Source organism: Brachycentrus maculatus, unplaced genomic scaffold, assembly GCF_059751285.1.
Source record: "Brachycentrus maculatus isolate JH-2025_06_01 unplaced genomic scaffold, ASM5975128v1 h1tg000946l, whole genome shotgun sequence".
NCBI lineage: Eukaryota > Metazoa > Arthropoda > Insecta > Trichoptera > Brachycentridae > Brachycentrus > Brachycentrus maculatus.
Genome location: NW_028281668.1, coordinates 201276 through 220691, shown reverse-complemented (window position 1 = coordinate 220691; position 19416 = coordinate 201276). Strand labels below are relative to the sequence as shown.

The window sequence follows — 19416 nt, the reverse complement described above, 5'->3', positions numbered from 1 at the left end:
ATTGAAATACTTATTGACAAATCTGAATTATATCCAATTAGGAGTTAAATTATACAATATTTTTGACATCTCAACATAGATGAAGAATATGGAAGTTTGGGTATTTACAGGGCTTACGACGATTGTTATTATTTTTTTAATGGAAGCATCAGTGTTTTTTTTTATTATTTACAAAAATAGTTCATTTTCACGCTATTTCTGTAAGCCTAAGCGGCTCATTATTAGAAATCGGTACGGAATTGTGGTAGAGTGGATTCGAACCAAGAAACTCTCACCCAAGAGTCCGCGACACTAACCACGGGATAACCCGAAACGTTTTTTTACCAACAACCCAAAACGAATTACTTTTGATTTGACAGTTTCTTATTTAGAATGTTTGAATTCCAGATCCACAGCCCGCGGTTGGGCACGTCGTGCGTGGTCCCGTCAGCATGCGCCTCCGCCCCCGCACAGGGCCCCCCGAGCCGGGGCTACGCCACCAGCGTGCGCAGCACCCAGCAGCCGGGCTCCATGCCAGAATACTCCCCTATAGACCCCTACAGACTCTTGGAAGATGACCTCTGCACTGTGTATGATGAAATTCGAGAGGTGAGTCTTTTAATCTAATTTTCAGCATAGGCGATCTAATGAATGCTGTAATTCCCCTAGCAAAGCAAAAATAAATAAACATACAAATGTTTAATTATTGTTTCGGCATTCGCTTTGTGGTAAGACATTTTTTACGTAGATTTTTTTAAGAAGATTTTTTTTTTACGTAATTTCTCTTTCTACTTCCGTCGCACCGCATTCCATTTTCGAAATGACGGGTGGTCCAATTCACCCTGTAAATATATTTTTTAAATTGAACGCATATGCAAGCATAATTGGTAGTCATCGTCGTATTCTGAGCCAATTAAACGCTTACGACCGTTTTCCTTTCCTTTTCACAATAAAGTGTCGACACACTTGGTGCGTCGCCTGCGCGACCCGGAATCCGTGCCACGACCATTAGGTCCCTAACGACCCACCCATTGGAGATGACCATTGTCTGGCCGTGTGTAGAACTGTCAAGCTGACCTTGGTTTCCCACTTCAGGTTGTAGGTCCTCCTATCAAATACAACGTCTCCTCTAGGAGATTCGAAGGCACGACCTATCGTGCCTTCGAATCATCTTATCTTTCTGCAGCATCCATGAATTCTTTGGTCTTCCTCTAGATGACTTTCGTGTAAGATCTATGGCGATTGCCTGGTTTACAATATGATCACGTATTTCTATAAAATGGTCTTGAACCTGTTTATATTTAGATTTAGAGAGAAAATACAAAAAATATATGGTCAGCGTAGTTGAACTTTAAATTTATAATTTTTTTGAGTATTTGAAACGTGAAACACATGATTTGGTTGTCCTTTACGATAATATAGTTATGTAACAGTTCGTGGTCATAATTTTCATTGAAATAATCGTGAATTAGACGTATCGTATTACGTAAACTTAGAAATGGTCAGTTTTACGCTAACAACCGTACTTTTAATATTTTTATCGATATTATAAGTAAATTTTGTTTCGCCTCCGTAATGCATTAGTTATCAATACTAGCTACCATGTGTCTCGAATATCCGTGCCACGTCCATTAGGTCCCTAACGACCCGCCCATTGGAGATGACCATTGTCTGTCTGCTTGTGGAACTGTCCACCCGACCTTGGTTTCCCACTTTATAGCGTTGAATGAATTGTTGTCACGCGATTGGAATCCGTTTGATCGGCGTTATGTCATGGTATTTGCTCAAGTCGACCGTACTAATTGAATAACTCTCGGATGGTTACTGGCTTGAGAACACTGTGCACTGTGGAATAATTACACTATTATTCTGCCGAACTAAGCGCGAAAGGGGTATCTGTATTCTAAACAAACCAAGAAAATATTCAGCACTTTTTTTTTAAATATGTATATTTTTATTTCATTAAGTATCGTTAATTTCGTTTTCAATTAAAGCTTTACTCAGTAAATACCACTTTTTCTTGCAATTTATTATGATATATAATATTTCACAATAGATTTTAATAAAATACGGTATGTACAAGATAAAACTTAGATTTAAAATGAATAGATATTATTACCAAAAAGTGTGTTGAAATTAATTGATGATATAATTAATTTCATTCAGTCACTTTGTGGTACTATAAATCCATTTTAAACTTTACGTAGTAAATACAGCTATTTGAAAAAAAACTGCTGTGACACGTGTTTCCATGTATTCCGCATCATTTGTGTTTGAAAATTACCAATTTAAATTTAAATAATAAAAAAACATTCATCTAATTAAAATTATTTTTATAGTAGCCTTTAGAAAAAAAATTAAAATACTTTGTTAAATTAATAAACGTTAATTATAAAGTCTTGATAATTTTCCGATTAAAGCGGTTTATCGCTGAGTTCTAATACAAACATGTAGATACATCATATGTACATATGTGTAAAAATTAAATTTACAATCAATCTAATACACAAAACATTCTTATCTTATTTTTTTGACATCTCATCAAAGATGAAGAAGAATATGGAAGTCTGGGCATTATGGGCCTGACGACCCGTTTTCATAGGCTGGTTTAAGTGATCACTTTACGCACGTGTAACATTCACCAATTCTACCCATTATTGACAACCACACTACTCAAATTCTTGGAAGTTCTATATATATGAACCAATTTAGAAACCTTGTTCTTGAATCACTAGAACTTCACTAGAGACATCTAACTTCACAAATGTTTTACATTCTTACCTCTTTGAATGACAAACATATGGCTATAATTTCTCAACTATGTATAATCTCTTTGGAAAACTCGACAAACATAAATGTGCCTTAACTCATTTTCTCCTTTTGTGCTTAGTACGGGAGCTTACAAAGTAAAATCATTACTTTATTGTTATTCAGATGATTACTGTAATGGATGTAACTGTTGTCGTTTTAAAAGTTGAGTGGGCTTAATGTATAATTAACCGGTTAGTGGAGATGTCGTGCTGTACTGAAAAGGGACAATGAGAGATTATCTCTCAGCAGTTCAAATAAAAGGTCAAGTATCAGTTATCGTATAAAAATATTACGATTATATGGTAAATACCAGTGTATCCTTATATCTTTCAACAACTCTATATTTTTTTGTAACTTTTACTTATATCAACTCTATATTTTTTGTAACTTATACTTATAACAACCCTATATTTTTTTGTAACTTGTACTTATAACAACTCTATATATTTTTGTAACTTATACTTATAACAACTCTATATTTTTTTGTAATTTGAATTTTTACTTGTAAAAGCCCTCTGGGCGTATGTGTGAATAAATAAATAAATATCTGATACACACATATACTGATATCTTCAAAAGTCTTCTACAAATAGCAGTGTTAAAGTAACATGAGCTAGTAAGATTACAGGTTTGCAACCCCGAGTGCCGTAGCCATTGCTGATGTTTTCCTATTTCCGGTTCCTGGTGGCATGCGTTACATATAAGCTCATAAGCATTGCATACTCTAGTTTAATGGAAAAAATGAAGGCTGTACTACAGTGAAAGAAATGTTTTGTTACGAAATTATACGTTGTTTTTCCTATTGCCTGTTCTGATTAATTACTCGCCTTTTTCTACCCAATATTCCTTCATCATTCCCTTTCTCATATAATATCAATAATGTTCCCCATCGTAAGCTCCTTGACTGGGATCATTATCCCATCAAACATATTCAACCCTTTTATCCATGAAAGTATGGTGCAAGACTGATCACCCTGCCCTTATATAATCACGACCGTGATGACTATGCGTCCATTTAATGCAGTGCCCTATTTAGGGATAGGGAAGAATAGCCTTAGAAGATTAAGTATTTTTTTTAGCTGAAGGTTTTGTGTAAGTACGTGTATTTTTTTGTCAAGTTATAAATATTGAATACACGATGTATTGCAGAGAACTCATTTGTGTTATTACATATTGTTCTCACATACTAAGTTTAAGCGTACTCGCATACCAACTGTTAGTGGGTTTCTTTAGTGCATAAATTAAATAGTTGATCAGCGCGATGTTTGAGACTAACAAAGCGATATAACACGTCCATGCGATGTGTGCTAAAGTATCCTTGTGTGTATTTATTAAGGATGAAATTTATTGTTTTACGTGAAAATTCTCAGCATCCAAGGCGAAAAAGATAAATATTATTAACTCGTAAATGATTTATTTATGCTTTTGTATTATTTTTGGCTGTGTACAGATTACATATATAGAATTACCCGAATGGAATTCGGATTTGTTTACAACGTAAATTTGTCTATGACACAAGTGAAATATTTACAGTTCAACTGCAAGTACGCAATGTGGTATTTGAAAAGCTTTTTTTCTTTCAAACAGTGAATTTACTTGTATATTATACAGGGATATCAGGTATATTTGGTGACAAACATATTAAATAAACTGTATATACCATCTCTTTCTCTGGTTCTATCCGCACTCAAGTGGTGCAAAAGGCACCACATTTAATAACACGCTGTAATTCGATTGATGGTTGTATGAAGATAGGAATATGTTTGATGGGATGATGATGTTAGTTATAGGGCTAGAATGAAGAACAGCTACAGATTTTTAGATCTAGGATTAAATTTATATTATGGGATACAGATGAACTAAGTGAAAGAGCTCAGGATGAAAGACACTACTGATATATGATTTAAAAAATGGAGAATGAATAGTATTTACTCATTAGATATGAGTGAAAAAGAGTTGTCAACAATGGCAGGGGCGTGTCTTCCATATAGGAAGAAAAGCAGTGCCTATCCTAACTTACCCGCGTGACATATAAAAACGCAACCAGTACCTACTCTACTTTAGTAAGTAGTATCTAGCTTACCTTACTACCTACCTCTAATGCCTATCCTAGTGAGTAGTACCTAGCTTACCTTACTACCTACCTCTAATTAATTCTCTGTGCACGCCACTAAGCAATGGGTATGGTATTCGGGGTTGTACACTCGGATTCGTACGAGCTTGTGAAAGCTACCGCGAAAGTGTACTAGCTCCTTGAAGTGAACTATTTAGATGATTCGATTATTTTCTAACAAACCTGCATTGTTAAAATCAATTTTCTTTTGTTGTCTGAACAATTTCACGAATGATCACTCGAAATTGAAGGATCGACCTTCACTTGAGTGTGTAATTACTTGATCGTTTTCTAGTTGATGACCTTTCTCACCGAGTTGATGACCTTTCATACTGAATTCGTATAATTTCCTTGAAAGTACTATTGAATTTCGTATACTTGTATTCTAATTCCGGATTCGATAAATAACAAAGCAAATATCTTTTCCGAGAAAGAAGGCCGTTCCTTTATCCAACGTTAATTTGATTTTTATTGAAAATGCGTTGTAATTGGACTTTTTCTTAAATTGTGAAATCATAACTTTGAGATTGGATGAAATATATTTTAATATAGAACAAAAGGCGATTATTCGTTATAGAAAACAAAATATAATTTTTAAGTACAGTAAAACATCGATATAACGGACTTCTATTTAACGAACTTCGGATTTGACGGTTAAAAAATCCGGTTAAATGTAAAAACATTAAAAACGTCATGTTAATATTATACATGCTTAAATTCAAGTGTTACCGCATGTAAACAATTTTTAGCGGAAGTAATCAGTAATAAGATCACATCTCGACGATCTAATAATATTTATTAACTGTTCGTCAAAAAATGAAATTCAACTATATTATACCCGTTTTCGTAATTTTAGAGAAAAGATTATAAGAAAAAAAAACAGCAAACTTCGAATGTGCAAACAAAACATGTTTTTTTTTCGGATTACCGAAAACAAGCGCGTCGATGTCAAACAGCAACATCACTTAGCGACGAGTGTCCGAAGACAACAAATAGAATTCGATTTACGTTTTGTATTGTTTTTTTATATATCTAAATACAGCGTTTGTGTTCTCAAAAAAAAAAAAAAGATTTATTTTAAACTTATTTTTGTATAACGGACTTTCGGCTTTAACGGACACCCCTCTCCTCCAATTAGACTGTTATATCGAGGTTTTACTGTAACTTTTATTTCAGAAAGTATGTAGTTTATTTTATTATACATTTTGTTTCATTGCAGATCGTCATTTTTCTTGACGATCTTGTTTTTATGAGCTAAAATTAAATATTGTGCATATTAATGTTATCAACATATGTATATTTTTAAAACCCGAACAATTAACATATAATTATTGGACCTGTCAGCTTAAATCTTGTTGGAAAAAGTTGTTTTCACATGTGATCCTTGCAGATAATTTACAATTAGTATAAGCCTAGTCTTTTTTTTCGTCTCCTCGTTATATTGTTAAACCTAATATTTAATAAAAAAAATGTATTTACAACATTTTGAGTGTGTCCAAATACTTGTTCACAAAATCTGGATTATCTCCAATTACAGGAGTTATTTTCATATTATTTTTTGACATCTCATCAAAGATGAAGAAGAATATGGAAGTCTGGGCATTTACGGGGCTGACGACCGTCATAGGTTGGTTTAAGTGATCACTTTACACACGTGTAACATTCACCAATTCTACCCATCATTGACAACCACACTACTCAAATTCTTGGAAGACGTTTCTAGTGAAGTTCTAGTGATTCAAGAACAAGGTTTCTAAATTGGTTCATATATACAGAACTTCCAAGAATTTGAGTAGTGTGGTTGTCAATAATGGGTAGAATTGGTGAATGTTACACGTGTGTAAAGTGATCACTTAAACCAGACTTTGACGGTCTTCAGCTCCGTAAATGCCCAGACTTCCATATTCTTCTTCATCTTTGATGAGATGTCAAAAAATAATATAAAAAATGTATATTGTGGTAAAAAAAACTTCATTCTTTTGCCGTGTATAAACAAATTTAAGTTTATTCAAACTGCTTTTTTACCGCCTACATAGTGTATTAGTTAGCACATTTGGCTGGAGGTCGCGGACTCGATTCCCAGGGGAGAAGGAAATAAATATAAATGTTTAGTACTCTAATATTTATTTTATATTATCCTGGACTGGTACCTGAAGCGCAAGACCGATCGTCTTGCTTTGATAAAATTAATGAAAAAAATTACAAAGCATTTGAATTTATCTAGTGCCCTATGCACCATTGGATAAAGATAAGGGTTAGTTGAAAACTGCGTTTATAATTATCATTTCTGATGACGGTTTTTACGTTTTTAAAAGGGATTAGCCTCCTGCGATGTCGATTCCCGCTGTCAATTCATCTCTTTGGTGGTCTGTCCGGGAGTCGTCTACCCAAAAAGTTGGCCGTGCAGTGCAATTTGGGGGAGTCTGGATGGTTCCGTTCTCCTCGCATGCATTGTCCATACCATTTAAATCTGATTATATTATATACCCATGGTTAAAATCGTCTTTTTTTATGACACTACGATGAATCTCAATTCTATAACAAAAGGTAATTATTATGGCAAAAATTATCATATTTTTAGCATTTCCCATTAAAACTTAATTTCTGATACTAGCGATATTTTCATACTCAGGTTTTTTTATATACTCGTATTACAATTAAAACGATATTGTTATTACTTAATGTTAAAATGATCGCCGTGTCCCAAATTGAGAATGTATTTCGTCCGTCGGCTCGTATAACACCTGCTATTACGAATTTAGTGCGCAAAACTACATATCGTACGTGAAAGTTAATTCTGTTTTCTTTTATTCAACGGTAGATTAATTTAATTAGGAGATTATTTGGATCGCAATAATGGTTCCGGAGACGCGTCGGATTGATCCCGGAAATCTTTGTTAGCGAATCACGCGCTTTGTTTCTTGCGTTCGAGGTTATGCATAACAAAATAATTACCCAAACATACATATTCTTCTTCATCTTTGTTGAGATGTCATAATGTATTACTAAATAGTTTGTTTTCTCAGCAACATTGATTGTTTTCCTACAAAATGTAGTCACCGTCCATAGCAGTTCAATGCGAATGTCTGCTAGTTACAAAAGTTACATATTTACTTAGATAAAATCAATATTATTCGTGTTAAAAAAATCGTTTGTTTCTTTTTTAAGGTTCATATTTTATTTGCTTTGTTTGTTATTACCTGTTTTTTCTATTATTAGTAAAATGAGTAAGCGATTTCGGTATACAAGTGTTACGTTATTAAGTGTCCTTTTCATCAGCAAATCGATATCATTGCCCACATCAAACACCTATATAAACAACGCTTGCAAGTCTTCTTTAATATAGGCAAAAAACACTGTATGTCAGACATTGTATACGAGTATGTACAGATAGTAATAGACAGTCAGTTCATTAATTCCGTCTACAATATTTAAATTGTTATTTTATTCAATTATGCATATATACTGTCACGGCGACATTACACATCCCTGTTTAACACCATTAGAGATATTGAACCACAATGTGAATGAGCTACTTACCCTAATGAACGTGGTTTTGTCCTCATGCAAGGCTAAAATGTCTCCGATAGGTTTACAGCTTACTCTTTACATAGATAAAATACCTTCAAAACCTTCGTTCCATTCTAAGAATAATATACAACAGCAATTATGTAAAAATGTGACCAAAAATTTCTACAAAGGATTGTGCGTTTGCATCATAGTATATGTGGACATTTGTCAAGTGTGTTACACATTCATAACTGTAGTCATTATAGGAATAAAAAGATCTTAAAATATTAATAAAAATACGTGTTTTATTATGAAAAATAAAATGATAGCCGTTGATACATTTTCTGTATTATTATGGCATCATTACTACACCGTTTAATTACAAGAGCCTTTTCTGGCAACTGTGTTTCCATTGCGATTTGCCTTTTTTGGGGAAAGGCCCATTTGATGTACTGCGCAGTATGAGAAGCGGCTCGTTTTGGGGACTATCGCCTTCATTTTGAGTAAACGGATTCCCTTCTGAAGTGGCTCATTCCGTCACGCCCGCTCCTCGCCCCGCTTCTGCCGCGCATATTAAACCGAAGGTGAAAGTAGTCGAGGTGTAATGTTTCTAGTCTCGGATCGTATATGTCTCAAGACACCAAATTTCTCGCCACTCCTTTGCGGAATAATTCGATCCCACCTCTTTGACTGCACCTGCCGGATTTCCATAGAGGAACATCACCTCCGTGACAGAAAAACAGCACCAATGATATCAGAAGGGATGATTAGCTTTACTGGATACTTTTTTTTCTTCAATAGTAACATGTAAATATTGTTTTAAATTAATCGCTTTGCGGTTGATACTAAATATGTACTCGTAAAAATGTGCTACACAGTTTTAATATGTTCAGGCGTTCCGATAATTTTACAATCTTGAACTTTATTATGCTTGTAAAAATATATTTTTTCAATTTACTGTGATTATTATATACGAGTATACTGTCTTCATTTATTTAATTTAGTTGTTTTCTTCTAACGTTTTAAGTTCTTCAAAGTAGGTAATTCGTACTTAACGTTTTTTCTTTAAATTATTTCTTACGTTGCTAATGTAATGTAAGGTACCTAACTTTTTATTTATGGTTTTTTTTTAAAGAGAAATAGTTGTGTTTTTATTATTTACATAAATGCTTCAATTTCTGTTAGCCTTAGTGACTCATTATTAGATATAGGTATCAATTTGTAGTACACTAACCAGGGGCCACAACCCGACATATATAATTTTTATGAATATTTGTTTTTATAACTTCTTTACATGGTGAAGTTTACGCGTTATTTTTCCATTGGATCGTCGCCTAATAAATAATTGTTGGAAAGGTCACCAAAGAGGATTCTGAACTTAAAATTGAGTTGAACCATGAAAACAACGAAGGGGTTTGTCCATGAAACGAATAGAGGAAAAGAGTATGCAAATACTTGAGGCTATTACCTATCTACAAGGGCAGTTGAACTTACGTAGACGTTATGGTAAGTGAGGATCATCGCAATCTGTCAAGTTGAATGGAGATATACAATAACCCACATTTGTTGAATCGCTCTACGTTTCATTGAAGCCTCCTTTTGCGGTCATCTTTAGGATAGTACACACTTGTTTGAATAAGAATTGATCTTTTTGTCTTCGTTTTCCTATTGTTTTTTGTAAGAAAATGTATACTTTTTCCACATCTGTTTTTGGAAAACTTACCTCGCTTTGTTTTATTTTATCTATAGTTACTTTTTGTAGTTCGTCCGCCTCCGTAGTGTATTGGTCAGCACGCTCGGCTACCGTTCTGGAGGTTCCGGGTTCGATTCTCACGGGGGGTCAAATAAATATAAGTGATTTTTCACTGTAATATTTATTAAATATTACTCTGGACCTGAAGCGGAGGGCTGATCACCTTTCCTTCATGTGTTTACGATCAAGATAACAAGCGTTTATATGATGCAGTGCCCTATGCGTCATTGTGATGCGGATAAGGGTTTGAATGAAATAGTTACTTTATTATTTAAATCCACATTTTTTAAAATTATTTATTTGTGGTGTATATATCAAATTAAATAATAAATGCCAAAGTATATGTTTATTTCTTTGTTTTTTAATTTAAGTATCACGCAGCTGCAGGGTGCAATGTTTAAATTAATTATTTTGTCACGTTTCAACCTTCATCTTGTTGTTTCGCTTCCTTATTATCACTGTTATTTTAATTATTTTTAACGGTTTTTGTTCATAACATTTTATTGGTATTATATTATTTAGATTGTGGTTCAGAGTTTAATGTTATAAAACAAAATTTAAACAGTGATCATTTCGAAATATAAACGTTATTATTCATGGTTATACTTAATTATACTTATTTTGATTCAAATTTTTTTCATTACACAACTTTGATTAAATAGCGCCCCAAAGATGACGCCTGCAATAATGTCCTAAACATGGTCCTTAGAAGAAACTATTAATACCCGGATAGTTACAAAAGATTATACTCTCGTATATCGTATTGATTTTTTGTATAATAATTTTTTTTCTCTTGCAATGCTTGTTAATAATCAGATCTATAGTGATTACAAGCTGAACGGTTGTATTAATTTTATCGTTAATTCTCAATGGAGATATATATATATATATATATATATATATATATATATATATATATATATATATATATATATATATATATATATATATATATATATATATATATATATATATATATATATATATATATATATATATATATATATATATATATATATATATATATATATATATATATATATATATATATATATATATAATTATATATATATATATATATTTATATATATATATATATATATATATATATATATATATATATATATATATATATATATATATATATATATATATATATATATATATATATATATATATATATATATATATATATATATATATATATATATATATATATATATATATATATATGTATATATATATATATATATATATATATATATATATATATATATATATATGTATATATATATATATATATATATATATATATATATATATATATATATATATATATATATATATATATATATATATATATATATATATATATATATATATATATATATATATATATATATATATATATATATATATATATTAACGAGAAAACCCTAAGTATGGTATTATTGATATTTGTTTTCTGTATTTTTCTTTGCATCTCATCAAAAATGAAGAAGAATATGGAAGTCTGGGCATTTACGGGGCTGACGCCCGTCATAAGCTGGTTTAAGTGATCACTTTACACACTTGTAACATTCACTAATTCTACCCATTATTGACAACCACACTAATCAAATTCTTGGAAGTTATCAACCAATTTTGAAACATTATTCTTGAATCCCTAGAACTTCACTAGAGACATCTATTGGTGATATGAAAATAAGCTTTTTATTGAGCAGAAACTCTTTTATTAGTATGTGAGGTCCGAATCCTGGATTATAATTACATACATGAGAAACGCCAGAAAATATCATTTTCATTTTTATTATTTAAGCTTATAATTTGACCAGATAATTTATTTACAACATTTTGAGTGTATCCAAATACTTGTTCACAAAATCTGGATTATCTCATTATTATAATATATTATTTGGATTATTATGATTATATTATTATTTTTATTAAGTATATATTATAACGAGAAAAACCTAAGTATAGTATTATTGATATTTGTTTTCTGTATTACGTCAACGAAAAAATCCCAAAATAAAATCTATGTCGAATTTTTTTTTTAATGTCAAAGCTATATTAAATTCTTAAAAAGAATTGCAAATATGAATATCTGTGATGGACAGACGTCAAGTTTAATCTTAATAATGAATATTATGTTAATGAAGTCATGGGGTTTTCTAAATATTTAATGTTTAATTTATTCCTCAAATAAAACCGAATCGCTGTTATTTTGCATGTGGAAAAAATACTACTCATTAATATCATACTGTTTAATTACAATATAATTGTCTTGCACTATAAATTAATATTCGATATAATCGAAAATATACCGGTTTTGCGAAAATTTCTTTATTTATAGATCTGGCGTTTGATTTGTAGAACTCCATTTTAATTTTTATATTAAATATTAAAATCAAACACTGACTCTACTAAATTGTATAGGATTAATAAAAACACAAAAATAAAATTTGTTACAATTGTTTCGTCTTGTTTTGGCATTTTCAAAATACTGCGAATATTGAATGGTCCTTATGTATCCAATTTCTATGTCGAATTACTATCTGAATATAGACAAATAAATTTAAAAAATAATGAAACGTGGAAGCATTATTCTTTGAGCTTTTACAGGACTTGTAAAGTCATTTACGTGATGAAAAAAGTATAAAACGAACTTTTTTCTATTAACTGTAGGTGCTTACAAATTCCGCCTTACCAACGAAAAGGTTTCAGGATTGAAATTCCAAATAAATTATTTTCAGTAAAATATTCATGATCATATCAGATCTTCCCGATTTGATTTTTTTAAACATTGCTGGTGACCCGTGGGAATTTTTATTTGATGTGCAATAAATTTTTATTTGATGTGCAATAAAATTTTATTAAAATTGGTTTCATTCTCGTGGAACATATTTTTTTTGCTTTCAAATAATATATTGAAAAAGTTAATACCCAGCTTCTTACTACATATAATGATTATAGCCAATCACCCATATATATTAATCAACCGCTAACCGATCGTTTAAGAATAAAAGAAAGGACATTGCATAATTCTTGCTATTGGATATCATTTCATCTCAGGAAATTGTTGCCATTCCGGGTCGATAATGATCGCCGATTACCAATCTTTTTTAATGCTCGTATTTATTGTTTTGCCGACGTTTTAATTGATTATTTCTAATAATTATTTATTTTAATTTTTAACGCAATTTTTCACTATTACGGTATTGTTCATGGCGTAAATCTTCAAATTGAAATTGAAATTAATTAATATTTTGCTTGGAAAAAATAGATTACACCTTTTTATCCATTTATCTGCACCCGATGGTGCATAAGGCACTGCAGAATTCAAACGCAGTGTTGTCTTGATTGTTAACATGTGAAGGAAAGGTGATCAGCCCTCCGCTTCTGGTACCAGTTCAGGGCATTGAACAAATATTTTAGTGAAAAATCACATTAAGTATATTTATTTATTTCTTTGACCCCCAATGGGAACAAACCTAGGACCTCTAATTTGAAAAACCCTTGTGTGCCAAATCTTAGATTTCGATACTTGAATAAGGTTATTTTTCCATTTATGAATTAATTTTTAAATCAAACATAGATTTTTTGAGTCTACTAAGTTTTAAAAAAATCCGTGTTTGATTTAAAAATTAATTAATAAATAAAAATGGATTTTAAAAATTAAACGCCAAATCCATAAATTATTTATCCATCTCACATTAATCTCTTGATTTATCTTTAAGTGATGTACGCTGATAAATTAACATTGATTTCATTTAATACTAAAAAAATAAATTTACAAATGGAAGTTATATATTTCAAAAATTTAATCATGTATTTTAGGAATAAATTTATCAAACTGAAAAACTCTGCATTTTAACTATCCTCTAACAAAATGCGTATTTTACGTGTGTATTTCTTACATCGGATATTTCTTTGCATTCGATTAAAACGTATACCTATATTTAAAAAAAAATAAAAAATAAAAACCCTTATCCGCACCCCAATGGTTCATAGGGCACTGTGTCATATAAACGCAGTGTTATCTTGATCGTTTACACATGAAGGAAAGGTGATCAGTCCTCCGCTTCAGGTACCAGTCCATGGTAATATTGAATAAATATTACAGTGAAAAAATCACTTATATTTATTTTACCCCCCTTGGGAATCGAACCCGAGACCTCCAGAACGGTAGCCGAGCGTGCTGACCATTACACTACGGAGGCGGATACCTATATTTAGTATTCTGAATTTAAAGCTACTTCTTTAAAGTATTGAAATAGTGAAGGGAGCTTCTGACCTCAATATCAATCTCGTCACAATATATTGGCGGCAGAATTTTGCCCGTTTTACAATGAATGTTGCTCACATTATAATTAATAATAACGTTCACTTATCTGAATAAAATTACGCTTTAAATGAGATTCCTTGTTCATTTTACATTTTATGGTACAGAGAACACACACGAACTATCATCTGCAGTGTAGCCAGCCAGTCTTTTTGGCCTTTCTCCATTCGCAATATGTACCGTATAATAATTTCATAATTATTGATTCAAAATCATGTCAAGTTTATACTAAAAGAAATATAGAGAAACAAGGGTTATTATTTATTGTTTTCTTCTAATGTAATGAACTAAAATAAAGATTTTTATTGATATCTCAACATAGATGAAGAAGAATATGGAAATCTGAGCATTCAAATGCCTTAACATCTATCATTGGCTGGTTTAAGTGATTACTTGACACAGTCGATTTGACGATTCTGCCCATGATTTGACAACCGCACTACTGAAATTTCGGTTTGTGTTTGTTTTATTTTTCAAAAAATTAAAAAATGTTTTATTTTTCATTCAATTAAAAACATCTTTTCCAGGAAATATTTTTCCTCCTGCCCCTTATCCGCACCCAATGATGCATAGGGCACTGCATCATACATGCGCGGTGTCATCTTGATCGTTAAATATACGTAAGAAAGATAATAAACCTTGCATTTCAGGTTGCAGTCCAGGGTAATATTAAATAAATATAAGTGTTCCAAATAACTTAAATGCGTTTTGACCCCACTGGGAATCGATTCCGAGTCCTTCATAACCAGACGCGCTGACCACTGCACCACGGAGGCGAATTTCACCAGAAAATCTACTGTCCTTTTTTTAAAGCTTTTTTTCTCCAATTTCTCAATTCGGTGTCGTCATTGTCACGTTAAATGATTGTCCTTTTTAAAAATTGATGAGGCTGCAACAACGTGTTAATTGTGTCTGTTAGCAACCAAACAGAGAGGATATTTGTAAGATGTGTTAATTTGAGGCGTTTAATAAAGTCGCTCAAATAAACGGGGATATTGGCACTTATATTGTACTTTATTTACCTTGTTTCTGGGTCAGTCACATCATTATTCGATAGAGAGGATTTTGTCCATCCGTTAGTGACCTATGTATTTACTGAAAATCACACAAACCAACCCGAAAAAATGAGGCAACAGCATTCTACGATAAATAAATTTTACATACTGACTTTCGGTTTCAGGTGCCCAATGTACCAGACAGATATCGTAGTCGTACAGGAGAAACTGACCAACTAATAAATCGTAGCTTGGCAAGAAAATAAACAGCAATGCAGTTAGTCATTTTTAACAAGTCAATATATTATACTTCCAAGTTTAAAATCCTTCAGGATATTTTTCAGGGCAATATTAAGCTAGTAAGATATCAAATAGCCAATTTTGTAAAAATATGCACTTGGTCTTTTTCTCCTGTATGACTACGATTTGAAAAAAATAAGTTTGAGAATTTTTTCATTGATGATTATAGTTTTAAACAGTTTTTTTTATCAGTTTATTGTAGAATGTTTATGTATAACCGATATTGGATATGGCATTCAACAATATGTTTTTGAACATTTTTCTGGCACTAAACGTAACTACACACCTTATTTTTATTTGACTGAAAAACTACATCTATTTTTTGTAAAAACATTACAAACAGTTATAAAATATTATCCAGTTTTTTTTATATTATAAAACTTTCCATCCTTTATCAATTTATATGCGTTTTTTCAAATAGAAAAAAACAATAGTTTGATTATAATACCTTATTACAAAAAAATATTTTTAGAAATAAATGTTAACGAAATACAGGTATCCAAATCTTTATTCACAAATCTGGGTTTCTCCACTTAGTTATAATTTTCACATTTCGACATCTCAGCAGGATGAAGAAGGATACGGAGGAGTCTGAGGAGTTACAGGTCTTACGATCCGTCATAGACTGGTTTAAGTGATCTCGTAAGAGGAAAAGGAAATGATAAAGAGGTAGTTCGCTTACTGCAGAATCTTGACATTGGATGTTGTATTTTTGATCAGATTAAGCTTCGTAATATTTTTGCTAACTTCCACGTTTAGTATTGCACCTGTTTACCTTGTATTTTGTTACATTTTAAAAGTAAATTTTGTACCGTATTTGAAAAGTATAACACGAAATAGATTTTATCGCGGGGTGATTACTACAACTAGGTAACTCTTAGATAAGCTTTGTTGGGAAATTGTAATATAAGATTGTGAGCAGTTTGATTAAAAAGTTTATGTATTCTTATATTATTTAAAAAAATACTTAAATTCTTGATTATTTAAATATGTTGTGATATATATTTCACGTATATTCAGATCAGGAAATTAAATTATATTTTATATGGGTTACTCTGAACACATGATTTCGCAGTTACCTAGCTGTAATTATTATACCACGACGTGTAATTTTGGGTCGAATATCATAATATCAATCCGGAACAGGATTTTAAAGAATCATGCGAATAAATAATGTATTTCGACATGTGATGTGACGGATGGCTGATCTCATCAATTGGAACAAACTTTAGTTCAATCCTTTTTATGTATATATGGCATTCTGGCCTATTACATGTACGTGTATTATGGCCTGTTATCCATATAAATATACATCCCAGTGACCATAGTACTCCAAAGCTAAATAATGTAGAGAATTTGTATCTTGGAAGAACTATATGGCAAATAATTATGAATTTTCAAAATTAAAAAAAAATCTCAAAATAACAAACACAATCAAGTGTTAAAAGATGTTGAACATGTAAATTGTTTAATTTTAATTTTAATTTTCTTGGATTTTATTTGTAAATTATGAAACAAAAACGTAAGTGCATCGTTCATTACGTCGAGAACTGATTGTTTGGACAGTAATTTTGGATAAATGCAAATAAATCATTTTACGTAAATTTATTTATAAACAAACTTAACTAGTATTATAAAAACGTATTATAAACTAAACGATGTTAAAATGCATTTCTTGTATTATTAATGACATTTTCGATCACTAACTCATAAGTATATTGTATGTATTACTAGGTCTCATTAGCTGCTAGCCTATCCGAGTGCTTGATAAACCTACTTTAAGGTGTCTACTTTTGTACACAAAATACATTCGCAAGAGGTTTTATGCACCCGTTTAAAATGTTGAAATGAAAAGGCATATCTCACAATTACATTTACTTCACTTTAAGTAATCAACATTCATATAATTATATATATATATATATATATATATATATATATATATATATATATATATATATATATATATATATATATAATTAATATGTATAATTATTTATAAATAAAATAAATGTGGATAAAGCTATGTATGTAGTTGTTATTTTATTTTATAAATATTATTCAGTTAGTATTAGAAACAAAGCTCATTAAAATAATGGTTTACAACGTATCACCTAACCTTTCAGTAAAAAAAATAGTAAATAGATTGATTTATGCGAGGACAATGAGTTATTTAGCGTTATATCCTCGTGTGTTCGAACAATTTAACGCAAGTATTTTTATGTATCTATTTGAGCATACTTAATTGAATCTCGCGTCAAAATAACTTAACAGTCAATGCTAATATATTAATTTAGTAAAGCGAAATGATCAAGGTCTGAATACACGTAACTCCGCAATGTACCATTGCAGTACGTAAGGCCGGTTCACACAACACATCTTACCTAATCTTGCAGTGTTATTCTTCCTTGAATGTATGGTATGACCCACTCAATATGCAATCACTCGTGACGACTTATTTCACCTCATAATGCATACTTTACCGCGAATCACGGAATGCGAGAGCACTGTGCGATCGTAACTCAATAAGTCAATAAGAAAATAATTAACGCAAAAAGTGTGCGTTTAAATTATGGCATTCGAAGCTTTAAAGTACCTAACTGCAATGTATTTTAGTATGGCTTATGAATCAGAAGTTCATTTTTGCTACTGATTTTTACTTAATTGATTGAAACATAGCTTGTGACATTGTTTTTTAACATTAGTAAACCAAACTAGATAATTTTTTTGACATCTCATCATAGATGAAGTCTGGGCATTTACGGGGCTGACGACCGTCATAGGCTGGTTTAAGTGATCACTTTACACACGTGTAACATTCACCAATTCTACCCATTATTGACAACCACACTACTCAAATTCTTGGAAGTTCTTTATATTGTACATGAACCAATTTAAAAACCTTGTTCTTGAATCACTAGAACTTCACTAGAGACATCTATTGGTGAGATGTAAAGAAGCTTTTTACTAAGCAGAAACTCTTATATTAGTATGTGAGGTCCGAATCCTGGATTATAATCACACACATAAGAAACGCCAGAAAATATCATTTTCATTTTTATTATTTAAGTTTATAATTTGACCAGACAATTTATTTACAACATTTGGAGTGTCTCCAAATAGATTTCTTGTTTATCCCAACATTCTTCTTCTTTTTTCTTCCCTTAAGCGTGCATAAGGACATCATTTACTCGATTGTCAATTATATAATATAAACACAGGCGGTCAGTCCTGCGCTTCAGGTACCAGTCCAGGGTGGTACAAGTATTTAACAAGTATAAGAGTGATTTGTTTTTGTGATTTGAGAGCGTTTGGCTACCGTGCTCTTACTGCTGGGTTCAAGTCCTAGGGGGGATCAAAATCATTATAATAGATTTTTTACTCTAATATTTATTTAATATTACCGTAGACTGGTACCTGAAGTGCAGGGCTAATCAATCGCCTTTCCTTCCTGTATTGAACGATCAAGATAATGTTTCTCAAAGTATTCTAAAGAAGTTATAAAAAAGTGATAAAAAAACTCTTTTTTTAAAATAACTACTTTAAATAGTTGTACCAATTCTAAATCGGTTTATTTTTGTATGAAATACTTGGAAAAATTGATAAGATT

General features: G+C 31.1%; 1 protein-coding gene across 1 annotated transcript in view; it reads left to right on the top strand.

Annotated features, from left to right (window-relative positions):
* The first annotated feature begins 390 nt into the window (after nt 1-390).
* LOC148299789 (all trans-polyprenyl-diphosphate synthase PDSS1-like) overlaps nt 391-19416 on the top strand; it is a 77170-nt gene continuing 58144 nt past the window's right edge. Inside the window, exon 1 of the mRNA XM_088275680.1 lies at nt 391-588. Within this exon, the coding sequence (XP_088131806.1) occupies nt 511-588 (78 nt within the window). The 5' untranslated portion in view covers nt 391-510. The remainder of the gene's footprint in view (nt 589-19416) is intronic.